This window comes from Thamnophis sirtalis, unplaced genomic scaffold (assembly GCF_051295495.1).
Source record: "Thamnophis sirtalis isolate CommonGarterSnake01/CBP01778 unplaced genomic scaffold, rThaSir2_p1.2 scaffold_9, whole genome shotgun sequence".
NCBI lineage: Eukaryota > Metazoa > Chordata > Lepidosauria > Squamata > Natricidae > Thamnophis > Thamnophis sirtalis.
Window position 1 is genome coordinate 3,796,045 of NW_028261389.1, and position 18,873 is coordinate 3,814,917.

Genomic DNA, 18,873 nt, shown 5'->3' on the forward strand with positions numbered 1-18,873 from the left:
CTGTCCTTGGCTTCTAACCTGACCCCTGGGCCAGGAGACTGGACTAACTCCCTTCCAATAGCCCTCAAATATGAAGAGGAAGGCATCAGCTCTCCTTCCGCAGGATGGCTTCGAAAAAATATCAAATGATATTCGCTGAAGTCTCTGCGCAGTTGTGGGTCTCCTCCTGACCCCAAACCTTGACCCCTTTCTTTTTATGGGCAAATGTATGCAGCCATCCTTTCGCCCAAGGCCCAGGTGCCCCATATCTCTTCTTCCCTTCGACCCAGGCATCAGGACCGATACTAAATCTAGACATGGGTGCTGATGGGTAATGTAACTCTTATTTATGAATAAGCCCCGTGTGGCAAAGGTCGGATATTTATCAAGGCCAGACCGTCAGATTAAAATAGGCGACCGCTTCCCCCCCCCTCTTTTCGCTTTTTTCCAGATGAGACATTTATGGCCTTTGATTGAAGGAGGCGGAATCGTGTTTGGGAAAGGGTTGCGGTGAGGGTCTTCGGTGCGGCGTCAAAGGGACGGATTTTTACTCAACTCCGGTGACAAATTTATAGAAGGACAAAGCCTGGATCGATTTTGGGGGTAGCCTCCCGACACGGGGGGGAGGCAACTCGAAGCAATGTGTATCCAGAGTGGGCATGATAACTACTGAAGAAAAATAACACAAAAAGGATTCCACTAGTAGTTATTAATTTTTTTATTTTAAAAAATTAATTATACATTTTTAGAAGCTTTCAACGTTTTAATTTGTATATATGGTTTTATATTTTGATATTTTATTGTATACCAAGCAGAGTCCCTCTTTCAGGCAGATGGGAGGTTCAGAAGGGTGAATATATCTCTTTCCACCCTTCTCTCTAGCTACATAATCTAGTATATCCAGCTATCTATCATGTCTGTCTGTCTCTCCGTCTGCCTTCTATCTCCCACCTTTCTTTCTTTCTTTCTTTCTTTCTTTCTATCTATCTATCTATCTATCTGTCATCTATCTATCATCTATCTATCTATTTGTATCTATCTGTCATCTATCTATCATCTATCTCTATCTATCTCTATCTATTTATAGCTATCTATCATCTTTCTATCATCTATCTACCTATTTATATCTATCTATCATCTATCTATCTATCTATCTATCTATCTATCTATCTATCTATCTATCTATCTCTATCATCTATATATCTATCATCTATCTATATCTATATTTATTTATTTATATCTATCTCTATCTATCTATCTATCTCTATCTATCTCTATCTATCTCTATCTATCTCTATCTATCTCTATCTATCTCTATCTATCTCTATAGCAGTGTTCCAATATCTCAGGGGTTGCCCCAAAGAAGAGGGAGTCAAACTATTCTCCAAAGCACCTGAGGGCAGAACAAGAAGCAATGGGGGAAAACTAATCAGGGAGAGAAGCAACTTAGAACTGAGGAGGAATTTCCTGTTAGTCAGAGGGGTTGGACTAGAAGACCTCCAAGGTACCTTCCAACTCTCTATTGTATTGTATTGTATTGTATTGTATTGTATTGTATTGTATTGTATTGCATTGTATTATGTAGCTATCTCTATCTCTATCTATCTATCTATCTATCTATCTATCTATCTATCTATCTATCATCTCTCTCATGCCTCCATCCATCTACACATCTATATTGGTCTATCTATGTGTGTGTGTGTAAGTACACACACACACACTGTATCTAGAAAGAGAGAGAGGGAGAGGGAAAGATAACACATTCTTGATTTGATCTCCTATTATGCCCACAGAATCTTAGAAACCTAGAATCCTCGGGCTGAAAAGGACCACGAAGGTCTTTAACAGATGTCGGAAAGCCACAACACATTAGGGCAACGTTAACCTTGATAATCCTCTTGCGACTTACGACAATTGAGGCCAGAAGCTCCGTGGCTCAACAAGGCAGAGGCAACGTGAGTCATGCCCAATTTTACAACCTTTTCCCCACCGTTAAGTAAACCACTGCCGTCGTTCAGTGAATCCTGTGGCTGTTAAGCAAATCATGCTCTCCCCATTGACTTGGCTCTCTGGGAAGGTCGTAACGGGTGACCACAGGATCCTCGGGGGTGCTGCAACCATTGTAAATACGGGCCGGATGCTGGGGAATTATAATTTGGGTCATGTGACCTGGGGGACATTGCATTGGTTGTAAGGGCAAGGCCTGGATGTAAGTCATTTTTTCAGTGCGGTTGTAACTTTGAACGGTCACTAAATGAATAGCTTTAAGTCGAGGAATGGCTGTATCTACATACCTACATAAAAACGTATTTTAATACACTTTGCCAAGTGTCCACATTTTGATCACGTCATCCACCCACCCTAAGGATACCTCAATGGTGGTTAAGCGTGAAAAATTGTTATAAGCCGTTTATAGAATACTAGCTGGATACCTGTGCTTCGCTACGAAACTATGTGAGCGGGCTTGATACTTAAAGCTTGAAACTTAATGTAGAATGTGTAACTCCTTAGCATCAGAGCGTGTTAATATAAGGCAACTGGCAGTTGGAGCAGGGTTCTTTTCAGGTGGGGAGGGCGAGTAGAATGTCTAAACTCCCAACCCACAGGCCAGATGAGTCACACACTGGCCATGCCCACGTCCACGCTTGGTCTAGTGAAGGGGCAGCATTAGAGTGTGTTAATATAAGGAAACCAGCAGTTGGAACAGAGTTCTTTTCAGGTGGGGAGGGAGAGTAGAACTCCTTAGCATTGGAGCGTGTTAATATAATACTGTATAAAAAGATACTAATGATCTGATGGTCATTTTGAAAAATCTTTTCTTAGCGAGCACCTAGAAGCCAAGAGGAACATATGTGCCAAATTTAAAGTTTGTAGGCTTTATGGTTCTGGAGATTTTGTGACGAGTGAGTGGTATTTACCTTTTATATATATAGATTCCTGTATATCCAAGGAATAGACAGACTCTCACACCGAGAAATCAAATTTTTCTGCTGTAACAACAAACATTGCGCAGAACTGGGGCAATGCAAGGTTTAATTCTCTTTGCCACTTTGCTCCACAGACGCTGGGGAATTATTAGATCGTTAGAGTAATTATTGTTTCTGAATTATCTGTCTCAACGTAATCAAGTGTTTTCTGGCCCCAAATGAATGCCAATTGGCAATAAATACTTTCTATGGAATGTACACGTGCCACAGACAGGAGACAAAAAAACACCCTACTTATTGCTAGAAAATCTGCGTTAAAATCGTGTGCTTGTTCGGTGTTCTTTTAATTCTTTGAAATTGTGCGATATGCTTCTTGAAGTATACAGTGCTCAGATTGCAGTGGGATCTCGTACAGGGGGAGGCATCTCGTGTTAGTTTTTGAAACCCCAGGCTGGTTGCAGCTGATAGGGGTCTGTGCCTGCTTTTTCCTCCTCTACTCTTTAATGTATAGTCGAGAAGACTTTGGGTAAAATCTCAAGCCACATTCCCAGCAACAGTAACTCTCTGTAGCAATAATGCAATTGTTCTAAGGCCCTGAGTACATGTAAATAAATATTTGCAAAGCATACATTGCTAGATAATCGTTAGGATAACCTGCAGAGATATGAAATATATATATGTGATTCATCCCATATAAAGCCAGATGGCTTTTGATTGATGGATAGATAGATAGATAGATAGATAGATAGATAGATAGATAGATAGATAGACAGACAGACAGACAGACAGACAGACAGACAGACAGACAGACAGACAGAATAAATAGATAGCTGGATAGGTAGCTGGATAGGTAGGTAGGTAGGTAGGTAGGTAGGTAGGTAGGTAGGTAGGTAGGTAGGTAGGTAGGTAGATGATAGATAGATAGATAGATAGATAGATAGATAGATAGATAGATAGATAGATAGATAGAGACAGACAGACAGACAGACAAACAGATAGATAGATAGATAGAAAGATAGATAGATAGACAGATAGGATAGATAGATAGATAGATAGATAGATAGATAGATAGATAGATAGATAGATAGATAGATAGATAGATAGATAGATAGATAGATTATATAATAATATAGTCATGTGGATATCTATCTATCTATCCATCCATCCATCCACCCACCCACCCACCCACCCACCTACCTATCTATCTCTTTACAGGTAGTCCTCGACTTACAATCACAATTGAGCCCAAAATTTACATTCCTAAATGAGAAGTTTATTAAGTGAGTTTCACTCCATTTTATGACATTTCTTGCCATTAGGTTTTCACTGGTAGAGGGCTGCAGGAGGCCGTCACAGCCAAAAACGGACCCAGGGAGGGTCACATGCGGCCCTCCTGAGGTCCATTTTTGCTGGTAGAGGCACCGCGGGCCGGTCCTTCACTGTTTCCAAGGCGGCCCCGCAGGCCAGATCTAAGCACCTCGCGGGCAGGATTCAGTCCATGGGCCTTGAGTTTGACACCTCTGCTCTACGTGGTCTTCAACACAAAAAGCAGCACATTATCTTCTAGGTTCCGGAGAGTGGGGCACATCTGTGTATGCAGCAGATAAGGCCCACACAAGTCCCTTCCAACCCACAAGAGACCTAAGCCCAGCCCACCTTGAACACCTTACTTATCTCCCATTCATTTCCCTTGACCAGCTACTTGGTCAGATTAATGTCAAGCGCTGGAGAAATCAGGAGATTCAGGCAGTTCAAGTGAGTCTAAAGGTTTATTGCAAGTATAGCTCTCTACAAGAATCTGGCCAACTAACAGACAAGGGAAATGAGCGGGAGATAAGAAAGGCACTCAAGATCTCTTATGGGCGCACAGGGACTCCTGAATTATGGTATGTTTAACCCCTCCTTTGGTCATCTCCTACAATCCATAATCTTTTTTTCTTCCAATATTGTAAGTAACACAACTTATTTGTTTGTTACACTGGCTATCAGGACACGCCGTCGTCTTGCACATGAGTAGCAATTAGGGCAGCCTTCCAAATCACTGTTCCTGAATTTAGGCCTGAAACACTGACACAGGGTGTCGTCCTGATAACTTGGAAAGCTCCTTTTTTGCAAATTTTAAGCAGGTCCCTGAGGCAGCCGGCTACAAACACGCATTTTTCTTCACCTAGCTTCCTACAAATCACAGGCGCTGCCAAGATGCCTTTGCTTCTTTGCTCCGGCTTCTTGGGGGGGGGGGGGGGGAGGTTTCCTTCCTTACATTAATAAGTCTTCCCAGAATTAATCATTGCACATTAGAAGCAGCTGGAGTGTTTTGAGTGATAATGAAACCTGTAACAAGCCATCTTCAGACGTCTTGGCCAAACAATGGGGGAATTAAAATTTCAATTTAAATGCAGAGGTTGGAAACACGCTTCAGTGGCAAAATTACTTCAATTAATGTGAGTGGAATACAAAGGAGAGACTGCAGAAATGCGAGGCAGCTCCAGGAATTATGCCATTAACGTGTTTGCATGGAGGCACACAATGACTGCAAAGGTCTAATTTCAACGGCACCTATCACAAAGCTACAGGCAACAATATTTATCAGTTCTCCCATTTCTCAAGAGACGGATCGCCCGCCTTGGTGGAATCATTTTGGGCCTTTTGATAAGCCAACAGCTGTTTGCCTTGAGGACAAAGAACAGGGAGATCCACACACAAAAAAAAAACCCCCGCATTATGCACCCCTGACAGTTTAATAATGATTTTATACAGATGAGACAATGAAAAACAATAGAGTCACCCAGAAGCAGGAACCCAATTACGGCTTCATTCTGATATGAAGCCAGAGAGAGAGAGAGGCTTAAGAAGGTTGAACTTAAAAGAGCTGCCTCCTAGATCATCGACCACAGGGAGGATTTAAAAGGAAAGGGGATTGCGGAACCCCCCCCCCCCAAAAGGGACTCTTCTCTTCGCACAGGATTCGCAAGAGCTCTTAAGCAAAGTTTCAATCAAAGGGAATCTTTGTAGCTCGGGGATGAGATGAAGGGTCCTTGGTGCTCCCTGAGCTTGGTGGTTTCCTTGCAGATGTTTCATGACCCAACTAGGGAGCATCATCAGTCTAGAAGGGAGCGGGGTTTGTGGAGGGAGCGGGGAAAGGACGAAGAAGATAACAACAACTGTGGGTCCTTGCTGCTCTGTGACCTCACTTTGGTTGTTGAGGGCATCAAGGATTGGGGTTTGTTTGAGGGGGGGGACAGGAGGAGGAGGAGGAAGATGACGACTGTTGGGTCCTTGTTGCTCTCTGACATTCCCTGATCCAACTACAGAACATCATCAGTCTTGAAGGGGATGGGGTTTGTTGAGGGGAGGAGGAGGAATATTGATAGCACAGACTTATATACCACTTCACATTGCTTTGCAGCCCTCTCTAAGCCTCTTGCTCCCCAACAATCTGGGTCCTCACTTGACCCACCTCGGAAGGACGGAAGGCTGAGTCAACCTTGAGCCTGGTGAGATTCGAACTGCCAAATTGCTGACCCTACAGTCCTCTTTCTCCCTCTTCACAAACCCCACTCCCTTCGAGCACAGATGATGTTACCTAGTTGTGTCATGAAACATCTGCATGAAAACCATCAAGCTCAGAGAGCACCAAGTACTCTGCAATCGTCATCCTCCTCCTTCTCCTCTATAACCCCCACTCCCTTCTAGCACTGATGATGTTCCCTAGTTGGGTCATGAAATGTCTACCAGGAAACCACCAAGCTCAGAGAGCATCAAGGACCCCATAGATCTCTTCCTCCTCCTCCTCCAACTTCTTCTTCTTCTCTGCAAACCCCCCTCCCTTCTAACACTGATGATGTTACTATTTGGGCGATGAAATGTCTATCGGGAAACCATCAGAGAGCATCAAGGATCTCTCATATAGAAAGACACCCAGCCAATATTTAAAGGCCCGGAACTTCGAGACACAGGTAGGAAGCTACAAGAGAGCAGTACTAAGACGAGGCCGATGTCTCCGTCGTAAGGGCTGCTCCAAAATGAAATTTAAAAAAAAGAAATAACACACGGCACAGAGAAAGCTATTTTTTTTTTAAAGGACACTGCCCGAGCTGTTAAAAACAAAACAGGAAAAAAAAGACGCCGAGAACCCAGACCAGACAGCTGAAGGGTTCCTGGGGGGTGAAGAAATGAGGTGTTGGAGAGAGAAAAGGAAGAGACACAAAAACGTGGGAAACAACCGGCGAGATAGGAGAGGACAGCGATTGGAGGTTAAAGACAGCGGGTCAAAGTCTTTGGCGCTTCGAAAGCATCCAGAGAGGTTAATAGAGTGAAGACTTTTTTTTTTTTAAAAAAAAAGGAGGAGTGAGTGACAGGCGAGCCCCAAAGAGGCAGGGGGAGAGAACAGAGAAATCGGGCAACGGCAAGAGGCAATTACTCCGCTCCAGATAGATAAGATAGATCTCTAGCGGACAGGAAGGCGACAGCTGCCCGTCTCGAGAGCGGGCCGGTTCGCCGCTTACCAGCATATCGGTGGCGATCAGGTAGTGCTTGCTGGCCGTGTACTGCTGCAGCTTCTGCGGCACCTGCTTGATGGTCTCGATCTCGTCCAGCAGATTCAGGACGTGCTTGTGCTCGATCCCTTCAATCCACAGCTTGCGCAGCTCATCCCGCTTGCAATGCAGGAGCATTTTGCAGGAAACCAGGTTCTCCTTCACCTGCAAGGAGGGGAAGCCACAAGGTGAGTCCCAGAGCCAGGAAGGAGCCGACGCGCCAGTTGTGTGTTTGGGCTCCCGTTGCAACCGGTAGGCTGCAATGGGAGCTGGGCGTGCACCTTGGGCGGGCAAGGATAGCTGATGCGCAAAATATACATTGCAACGCTTATTGCAAAGCCTCTCAGCTATCAAACGACAACCCGGCCTTCACGTGGTGCCCCCCGTTCCCACCAATCGGGCTCTGTCGACCCTTGGGACTGGCGCCCCCTTGGGCATATCCAGCCGAAACAGCTTCCATGGATCGCCGTATAGCGACTGGCTGCACCACCTGACAACCCTAGCCCAGGACCGAAAACAGTGGCGTCAAATTTCCATGGAAGTCGCCTATACCCACGTTGGGTGAAGAGGCGTCAAGTACAAGTACAAGTACATGGGCACACGCGCTGCGCACTCATGTGCACTCACCGCCTGCGACGCTCCAGCTGCTCGGCGGAGCGTTGCGCAGGCGCCATACGCTGCATGCTCAGGTGTCCCATTTCCTTGAAATACAGGTAAGGAACGAGGGTGGGCGAGCGGGCCCTCCAAAGCAACGTTCCGGTATGGCGGCGGCTGCTTCCGGCAGGCACCGGTATGCACGTATACCGGGGCGTACCGCCTGCAACCCACCACTGTGACTCGCTCAAATCAAAGGGCAGGTACTCCTCGACTTACAACCTCCTGGTTTAATGCCTGTTATGACGGCACTGACTGTTTCCCAAACAAACGACCACTGGGTCACGTGATCAACATTCAGATGCTTGGTAACTGGCTCACATTTATGAGGTCACAGTGTCCCCCCGGGGTCACGTGATCCCCTTTTGCAAGGTCAATGGGGGAAGCCTGATCCACTTAACAACTGCGTTACTAACTTAACAGCCTCAGGGATTCACTTAAAAACGACAGGAAAGGTCATTAAATGGGACAACGCTCATGTAACCACTTAATCCTCGGGAGTTTTGGGATCTATTGCGGTCACATGTCGACACTACCTCTATTCCAGGAGCCTTGAGGAGGGGGGCTTATGCAGTCAACACAGTGACACCCAGACTCAAGAGGAAACAAGGTGTCAACCCTGAAGCTGGCCTGGCCGAAGCCATTTTGGAGCTTTAGTGCTGCCACAATGGAGCTGAGGGATAGGGAGGGGGGGATTAGAGATACCTGGAGCTGTGTAGTCAAAACAAAATACTTTCTCTTGAGAACCAAGGACATTCTCACACTGGACAGAGGAAGGAGGAGTGATGTCACCAGACCGGCAGATGCTGCTTTGATTGGGCCACGTGACTGATTGTTTGGGGTTGAGAGCAGGGGTGAAATCCACTTACCTTTGCTACCGGTCCGGTACCAATGTGAGCGCACGCTCTAAGTCACTCCAAATCTATCCTGTTAATTTTAGCTGGACTGCATCGCACACCTCTCATGTCATTTAAAAAGAAGGCAATGCGCAAAGTGGCAACGGCTTTTCTCACCGTTGTTTTGTCTCGAATACAAATTGCCTAGTTTCCCCCCCCCCCAACTACTTTTTAAGCAGCGGAACTGCAGACAGGCAACACCTCCCTGGTGAGGTTGTTATCACTGGCGAAACATAAAAAGCTTGAAACACAAATCCAGAGATGTCTAATATTCAAAAACATGTGGGGGGTTTTTTTCCCTAAAAAGAAAAACAACTGATCTTGTGTCTACTTCCGTGTTGCTGCTGTGAGTGCTTGCAAAAGCACGGAAAGGTAGCGAAAACTCAAGAGAATTTCCTTACCTGTGACAAGATCCGAAATTATTACACAACCACAATAGCTCCAGAGCCCAGAAAGGTAATGCTATCCCATAAGACATACCCAACAGCTTTTCAGAGGGAGGGAAATTGAGAAAGCACTTTATTATGGATTTATTGCATCGAGTTGCTATGGGTAGTGAGATGGGTGGCATATAAATTTAATGAATGTGTGTGTGTGTTTGTGTGTATGTGTATATGTGTTGTGGCCCGGCAGGAGCCGTTGGAGCTGCCGCCAGACTCCGACAGTGAGGGGTCTTATGAGTCGGCTCTGGAAGGAGGTGGAGGACCCTGGACAAGGTTCCGACTCTGAGCAGGGCGCGGAAAGACTGGTTGGCCACCAGGTGGCGCCTGAGCCTTAGATCAGTGAGGAGGAGACAAGAATGAGTGATCCCGAAAACACCTGTGAGTTGTTCCGGGATGCACGCCGTCGAAGGGCTACTCGGAGTCAAGAACAACTGCATAATTACAGGAGGTGATTACGCTCAGCTGATGTTCATTAAGATCCTCTCCTGATTATAAAAGAGACTGCTTGTGCCACGCCTTTCTGCAGAAGTTAACGTTAAGGTCTAACAAGAAACAAATTTGGCAGGCTGGATTGCTGCCAGAGTTTGTTTGCATTGCTGCCAAGTTTTGTAGGACTTGCTGCCAGAGTGCTTACCTCTTTGGTAATGTGGCTTGCAGCCAACTAAAGTCTGGACTGATTAAAAGAAACCTTCTCATTTACGTTGGTTTCGGCTTTCGTTCCTGGACGGAGAAGGGGAGTCAGAACGTATATGTATATGTATGTATGTATATAATACCACCTAGTCATCACCAAATCTCCAGAACCATAAAGCCTACAAACTTGAAATTTGGCACATATGTTCCTCTTGGCTTCTAGGAGCTCACTAAGAAAGGATTTTTCAAAATGACCATCAGATCATTAGTATTTCTTATACAGTAATTAACATGCTCTGATGCTAAGGAGTTCTACTCTCCCTCCCCACCTGAAAAGAACTCTGTTCCAACTGCCAGTTTTTCCCTCACATTCCGTTACCTCAGTTCACACTGGCAGACATTCCACTCCTTCACTAAGGAACTTTACACAGAAGTAAATTTCTGACCAATGCCTGTGAACACATCCAACCAAGGGAAACAAACGAACCAAAAAAATCCCAGTCTGCTTAAGCCAACTGGTCCCACTACTAAGATGCTCAGATTGGTAGGAAGGTTTTTTTTTTTCCTTCCAATTGCCATCTGGAAACTTGTCCCTTGTAGCTTGAGTTTTAATTAGATATTAAGGCTTAATAAATCAAGAGCAAAAACGATTAGCCTTGGCTAAAAATGCTGATTCCTCTGCAGGAAAAAGCCACACACCCCATATTAATTTGCAATCTGAAGTATGCCAATATTTCGTCACATCTGCTTACTGGTGATTTCCCTTTTTTCTTTTCCTGATTCTAGAATTTTAAAAAAGTAGAGATGGATTATACTGTGGAGACAGAGGCCGGGCTTTCAATCTTGACCGATACAGTCGCTCACTCTGTCATTCAAGCGCACTCACATATAGATGCCGTATGAGTCTCTCTCTCTCTCTCTCTCTCTTTCTGCAGGCTGATGGGAGGATTAATAATGCAAGAAAAGACTGATAACTCTCAATGACCTTTGGTGGATCAAGCAAAGGATAATTCTGAAGGAGAAAAAAATAACCTAGAGGTTGAAAAAAAAAACCATCCGAGCTGCTTTCCAGCCCATCCCTCCCCTTTCCAATTTTTGCCTCAAGGACGCAGGCAAAGGACCCTGAATTTAATACATGCAAAAGAAAGAAAAAATCTCCAGTAGAGTTTCTAAAGAGCAATAGAGAAGGTGCAGCCATGGAGGGCTGATTATTTAAGGGACCAATGTTTGAGGGACAGATGGAAGCAAAGAGGAAGAGAAAAGGGAGGGAGGGGAAGAGGAGGGGAGTTAGGAGAATGGAGAGGAGAGGATAGGGAGGGAGAGGGTGAAGGGAGAGGAGAACAGAGGGAGGGGAAGGAACTAGAGAGGAGGAAAGGAGGGGGAGAGGAGAAGAATGGGGGGAGGGGGACTAGAGAGGAGGAAAGGAGGGGGAGAGGAGAAGAAGAATGGAGGGAGGGGAAGGGACTAGAGAGGAGGAAAGGAGGGGGAGAGGAGAATGGAGGGAGGGGAAGGGCAGGGAGAGGAGAAGAGAAGAGATGGAAGAAGAATGAAAGGGAGAGGAGAGAAGAAGAAAGATGGAAAGAAGAGAAATAGAAGGGAGAGGGGAGCGGGAGGGAGGAGAGGAGAGCCCTGAGTATTGGTCACTTCCCAAGAGGTTAAGGGAAATCCCTTCAATACATGATGAATGAATCTAATCCGGCAGAGGAAATCCCAAAAGGTCCATCATCCTCAGGGGAGATTTCAAGGTAGCACCTCCAGGTCATTCGGCCTCTACATGGGCTGCTGACCTCATTGTACGGAGTTAGCCTGGACTACAGTTTATTCCAGAATTTTGGGTAATTGGTCTCTGCCTCGACACACAGAGCTGAACCTCGTGCATCAACCCCTGAAATGAACCGTTCCCCTTGGAAGGGACCAGGCTGCCCTAAAACTCCCTTTTGGAGATACTAAATGGATTTGAAAAGTTCACGAGGGTTAGGAGGAAGGGTCCCAAGAGAAGGGGCCCTTCTGTGCAGGGGTGCCAGAAGCTTTCCTTTCCCCCCAGACCCTTCCATTCACTGGCTCAAAGTTCACTCAGCCTTCCATCCTTCCCAGATCAGTAAAATGAGGAACCCAGATTCTTGGGGCAAAAGGCTGATTCTGTAAATCACTTCCAGTATGTAAATTTAGGAAGGAAGGAAGGAAGGAAGGAAGGAAGGAAGGAAGGAAGGGAAGGAAGGAAGGAAGGGCCGTGTTGGCACAGTGGTGGAACTGCAGTATTGTAGGCCAATTTCTGTCAGCTGCTGGTAATTCAATCCTGACTGTGTCAGCCTCTGCTTTGCTGCTGCTTCGACTGCCATGAAACAGGGAGGGAGGGCATGGTATTTGGGAGGGGTTACTAATTGTGCTGGAGGAAGATTCTGGAGCTCAGCTGCCTGTCAGACTACGCATGCGTAGGAGGTTCCCGCCAAGACTAACGGCACCGACATTCCATCTTAGTGATGCCTTTTGAAGTTATCTCACACCTGACACTTGGGAGAATTATGATTGGACTGTAACTGTGATGCCAAGGGGTGGGGAATGGGTCATTCTATATATCAATCGCTTTCGCGCCTAAATAATCAGACTTCGCTTCGCTATGCCTTTAATCATTTATAATTAGTAAAAGTACACTTGATTTCTACCTATGGAGTCTCGTGGTCTTCTTTCCTAATTACCCAGTGAAGATGTACTGACAGACTGGCTCAAGGTTGACTCAGCCTTCCGGAGGACCCGGGTTGTTGGGGGCACAAGAGGCTGACTCTGAAAACTGCTTAGAGGGGGTTAGAAAAGCACTGTGAAGCAGTATATAAGTCTAAAGGTTATTGCTAAGAGGGAGGGGGGCGGGCAGGGGGGCGGGCAGGCAGGCAGGCAGGCAGGCAGGCAGGCAGGCAGGCAGGCAGGCAGGCAGGCAGGCAGGAAGGAAGGAAGGAAGGAAGGAAGGAAGGAAGGAAGGAAGGAAGGAAGGGGTTATAATGTACTGAATGATTCTAACGTGGAAAATGGAAAATAAGATGTGTTATTCTGCAGCCGGAAGGAACATATCTGATCTGTGAGCAGAGATCCAGGTAAGCTAGAGCCTCAATTAGCTTTTAAGAAATTAATTTGCCCACCAGCCCAGGAAAGGACATTACCATATCCGCCTTACGCATATCTACATCCAAACACACACAACGTGGATTTCACCTCAGGTATATTGTTCGGCACCTATCCCTGAACTTTGAAAAAACAACACACAAAAAAAAAGGAGGAAGAATTCCATTCGCATCGTGTTCAATTAAATATTTTCCTAGCCTGCGTCACACGGGGGGCTTTTCCAGTAAAAGAACACGGCAACGCACATCGGGGGGGAAACAATTCTGGGCTTGCACCCTACGTAAAGTCACTCTTGCACTGGGAACATCTCCCGCCTTGAATTTCACCTGCTTGATTTTGTTGCGCGAAGTGGTGATGCGCTCCGTGATGCTCTGGTAGGTGCAGATGGCAGTCATCAGTTCGGTGTAGTGCTGAACGATCAACTCGTCCAAAATTACGGTCGCATTTTTCGTAGGCCTCCTCCAGCCGGGCCTTCTCGTGCTCCCGGTCCTCCACATCGTCGCTGGTGGACAATGTCCTGAGGAAGGAGAGAGAAAAGAGGACAGTTGTGTTTATCTCATTGATTTATTAAATTGTTACACCTCCCGCCTCGTCTACAAGGGGATTCTGGGCAGCTTCACCCAAAAGGTCTAGGAAAGGGGTGTCAAATACAAAGCCCCCGGGGGGGGAGGGCAGATCCAGCCCATGGGGCGCTTAGATCTGGCCCATGGGGCTGCCCTGGAAACAGCAAATGACTGGCCCACAGGGCTTCTGCCAGTAAAAAATGGAGCTCGGAAGGGCTGTGTTCGGTCCCCTTACATACATACAATAGCAGAGTTGGAAGGGACCTTGGAGGTCTTCTAGTCCAACCCCCTGCCTAGGCAGGAAACCCTATACTGTTTCAGACAAATAGCTATCCAACATCTTCTTCAAGACTTCCAGTGTTGGGTCATTCACAACCTCTGGAGGCAAGAGAGCTCTGTTTTCTCTGGCAGAGGGCTGCAGGAGGCCATCGCAGCCGAAACAGAGCTTGGGTGCCCGTTTTGGCAGAGAACTCGGGGCCCACAGGCGCCCCCGACACAAGTGACATCAAGCTGGCCATGCCCCCTGCCCCACCCCAAGGTCAAACACAACCCTGAAATCGAGTTTGAGAGTGAGACCCCCTAGACTAGGACAACAGAGCCCTGCGGGATTGGGCGGCCTATAAATTTAATAAATAAATTAATAAATAAATAAATTAATAAATAAATAAATTTAATAAATAAACTTGCCGTGGCCGACTCACTCGGGCTGTGTTACCTTGCAGCCCAGCCAACTCGCCATGGGACAACGCATGGCAATCCCATGACCCAGGGATGCGGCATAAAAACAGATAATCCTCGACTTACCACCACAATTGAGGCCAGACTTTCTGTTGCTAAGTGAAACAAGTAAGTGAATTTCGGCCCATTCTACGATTGTTCTTGCCCCGTTTGTTAAGTGAATCCCTGCAGTTGTTAAGTAAGTAACACCGTCATTAAGTGAGTCTCATTTCCCCATTGACTTGGCTTGTCGGGAGGTCACAAAAAGGGGGAATCACTTGACCCTGGGGTGATGCCACCGTCATAAACATGAGTCAGTTGCCAACTGTCTGGATTTTAATCACATGACCATGGGGATGACGCAACAGCCGTAAGTGTGAAAAGCGGTCGTAAGTTGCTTTTTTAGGGATGTCATAACTTTGAACAGTCACTAAATGAATGGTTATAAAGTCGAGGACTGGCTGTACATGCTGGCTGCCAAGAGCCCAAATTTTTATCACGAGAGCATGGGGATGCGGCCACAGTTGTAAGTAAGAGAAACGAGTCACAAGTCTCATTTTTGGTGCCGTTGTAACTCTGAGCACTCGCTAAAGGAATGGTTGTTAAGTCAGGTGTCAGGCCTGCAGTCATCTTTTCCTTTGGATCCTTGGCCTGCCACACTTTCTATTATTCTACTAGGCATTTTCTATTGTGGGAAAATGGTAGAGGGGATTGTACGGAGTTAGATGATACGCAGCCATAACAACATTCTTTCTAGAAAGCCAAGGTCATCCTTTGTCTCTGCACCTCTGCACCTGACCGGAACTGGATGGGTGGAACTGCCAGCATGGCAGGGGGAGATTGCACCATGGGATGGACTTGCGGGTGAGGGGGCAAGATCTTGAACTTTCAACTGGGTGGGGGAAAACCGGGAAGCTTTCAGATTCAGGTTTTCCCAGATGTGCCAACATGGCTCTCTTCATCAATTGGGACTTTGAGGAATCCTTTGCCTTGGACTCTGATTTAATTTTGGATGCTATTTGGAACTCTGGCATCGAGGATGTTTCCTTTCCTGCGTGTTTCCTTCATTCTAGCTCAGGCGACTTTCTTGTCAGGTTTCCCTGCCTGGCACACTATGAGAAAGGATTACACCACTTAGGAGTAATCAGGGAGAGTAGCGAGATGCCTCTGCGTATCACCTCCCCTGACTCGCCGTAAAAAATCCATGTTTCGAAGCGAAAAGTGTTTTTGTCTATTTCCTTCCCAGGTTCTGCTCTAACAGGTTTGAGCGATCCATCAAGGGACCTGAAGGGAAAATCACAAGGGTGAAGGCACCTCGCAAGCCCTGTACAATTTGGCTTTCATTTCTAGACTGCTTAAAACAGTGTTTCTCAACCTTGGTGACTTTAAGTCCTGTGGACTTCAACTCCTAGAATTCCCCAGCCAGCACAGCTGGCTGGGGAATTCTAGGAGTTGAAGTCCACAGGACTTAAAGTCACCAAGGTTGAGAAACACTGGCTTAAAACAACTGAAGTTCCGTCTAGCTAAGACTTGGATTCCGGGGAGATGGAGAAGATAGAAATGGCAACCAATTACAATCAAATTACAAGGTGTTTTTTTTGTGTGTGTGTGTGTTTGTTTGCAGGTGTGGGTGTTTTTAGCAGCAGGAGCAGCACCTGCGCTGCGGGATGAATGGGAAAGGGCCCGGCGGAGTTACAACAGGCTGACAAAACAGGAAGGGTATGTACGTGCAGTAGATAAATTGTGTTTTACGAAAATAAAGAATTAAGGATGACGGAAGGCCAGACCTGCCTAACGAGACAAGCCACTGGAAAAAACTCAGCTGCCTGAAATCCGTCGTTCCGTGTAATCATGACTTGTTTCCATCTTGATGGCTTTGTACAATCGGTGGGTCACGATCAATCGATGGGCCGATGAAGAGCGTTAAAAAATGGCAATCCCAATAACCCCCTAATCTGTGAGCTAAACGCTGACCCAGTAAGGAGAAAAATTGGACGACGTTGGAGGCCCCCATCGATCTAGAAATGCAGCAGTTCACGCAGCTACGGTCCACAGTCATTTATTTCTAATTCCGCCTTCGTTATTTTTATCGCTAACTCAAGATGGGTGAATGTACCTAATATTCCACCCTCCTCCCATTTCCCCCACAACAGCAAACTTGTGAGGTGTGCTGAGAGAGAGTGTGTGTGTGTGACTGGCTCAAAGTCATCAGGCCTAAAGTGGGACTACAGCTCTCAGTCTCCTGGAGCCAAGCTGGTTTCCATGACTAAGTTGGGACTAGAACTCCCGATCTCCTGGTGATTGGCCCTGTTCCCTTCCCTTCCAATCCATTCTGTCTATTCTCTATTCTGCTCTGCTCTGCTCCCTTCCCTTCCCTTGCATTATAGCAATAGCAATAGCAGTTAGACTTATATACCGCTTCACAGGGCTTTCAGCCCTCTCTAAGCGGTTTACAGAGTCAGCATATCGCCCCCAACAACAATCCGGGTCCTCATTTTACCCACCTCGGAAGGATGGAAGGCTGAGTCAACCCTGAGCCGGTGAGATTTGAACAGCCGAACTGCAGAACTGCAGTCAGCTGAAGTAGCCTGTAGTGTTGCATTTAACCACTGCGCCACCTCGGCATTACATTCTATCTTCTCTCTGTTCTGTTCTGTTCTGTTCCCTTCCTTTCCCTCTTCTTTCTATTCTGTTCTGTTCTGATCCCTTCCCTTGCATTGCATTGCATTCAATTCTATGTTCTGTTTTCCAACTTTCCATCTTCCCTCCATCATTCCCTAAAAACATAAAAACAGAAAAAATTCTATGTTCTGTTCTGCTCCCTTCCCTTCCATTCCATCTTCTCTGTTCCATTCCTTCCCCTTCCCTTCCATCTTCTCTCTTTCTATTCTGTTTCATTTCGTTCTATTACATTCTCTCTTCTCTCAGTCTACCATTACATTTGGATCAGTTCGGTCCCATTCCGTTTCATTGTCTCGGTATAAGAAAAGTTCCCCTGAAATCCATCTAAACTAAGCCGTTCTGAATATAATAAATCTTCACATTAAGGCAACAAATGTTTAATATTCTTATTTTTGCTGACACCGCGGAAATATCCTCGAAGGGCATCTCAACATGCACTCCATTAAAACGTTCATGAAGAAAATCAACAAAACATTTGCAAAGGGAGGGGAAAATGTGGAGAAGAAAACCTTTTGCTCTGAAACTATTCAAATGGATACAGCAAACAAAAGACAAAATAATCCATTAATATTTGATTGCCTGTGTGTACACAGTAATAAGCTGGAAATCACATTTTTATGCTCAGTAAAACTTCTCCGCAGTTAATATCTCTTGCTTGTCCAAAACTACACTTTATCAAGGGCAAAGCACTATAGGATTTTTTTTTCAAGCAGTGGTTTCTATCCATATTAAAACTTTTTCGAAGAGAGAGCAAAAGCATAAAAGCCCTATGAAGCGGCATATAAGTCTAACAATTGAGGAGCCAAGGTGGCGCAGTGGTTAAATGCAGCACTGCAGGCTACTGCTAGATCAGCAGGTCAGCGGTTCAAATCTCACCGGCTCAGGGTTGACTCAGCCTTCCATCCTTCCGAGGTGGGTAAAATGAGGACCCAGATTGTTGGGGGCACAAGATGCTGACTCTCTGTAAACCGCTTAGAGAGGCCTGAAAGCCCTATGAAGCGGTATATAAGTCTACTGCTATAATTGCTATTTTTTAAAAAAAGCAGATCGGCCTTGCAAAGCAGAGAAAAATGCAGCATGGACGATTGGCCATTCCAATATTTATTTGCCAGCCCAAATATCCCATGGTGATAATACACATTAGAAATCATCTTTCAGAAAAATATCTATTTGTGAATACCTTTTAACGCACGGGCCAGTATTGCTGGCTGAGGAATTCTGGGAGTGGAAGCCCACAGGTCTTAAGGTTGCCAGGTTTAGAAAGCCTTGCTCTAACGTTTGAATTTAAAAGTTACTATCAGCCATCAAAGCTCTGATGAGCTTCTCAAACTGATGGGTATATAATTAAAGTCAATGCCCAAACACAATACATTATCTAGATCAGTGTTTCTCAACCTTGGCCACTTGAAGATGTCCGGACTTCAACTCCCAGAATTCCCCAGCCAGCGAATGCTGGCTGGGGAATTCTGGGAGTTGAAGTCCAGACATCTTCAAGTGGCCAAGGTTGAGAAACACTGATCTAGATTTTGGTGCTCCATCCACGCAAGCAAACAGTTTAAGACACCAATGGTAGAGAACACATGCTCTGGATTCAACTGTGGGGTCCTTGATGCTCTCTGAGCTTGGCCGTTAACTAAATTGTAACAACCAGGTTAAGAATCTGAGGCTTAATTGAGGGGGGTCCTGGGTGCTTTCTGAGCTTGGTTGTTTTCTTGAAGACATTTCATTAC

General features: G+C 45.9%; 1 protein-coding gene across 1 annotated transcript in view; it reads right to left on the reverse strand.

Annotated features, from left to right (window-relative positions):
- The window catches only part of EXOC4 (exocyst complex component 4), a gene marked incomplete in the record, with an annotated part of 301,972 nt that overhangs the window by 256,943 nt on the left and 26,156 nt on the right, over window positions 1-18,873 (reverse strand). The window contains 3 exon segments of the mRNA XM_087722678.1: window positions 7,412-7,606; window positions 13,508-13,612; window positions 13,614-13,698. Coding sequence (XP_087578804.1) covers window positions 7,412-7,606; window positions 13,508-13,612; window positions 13,614-13,698 — 385 coding nt within the window.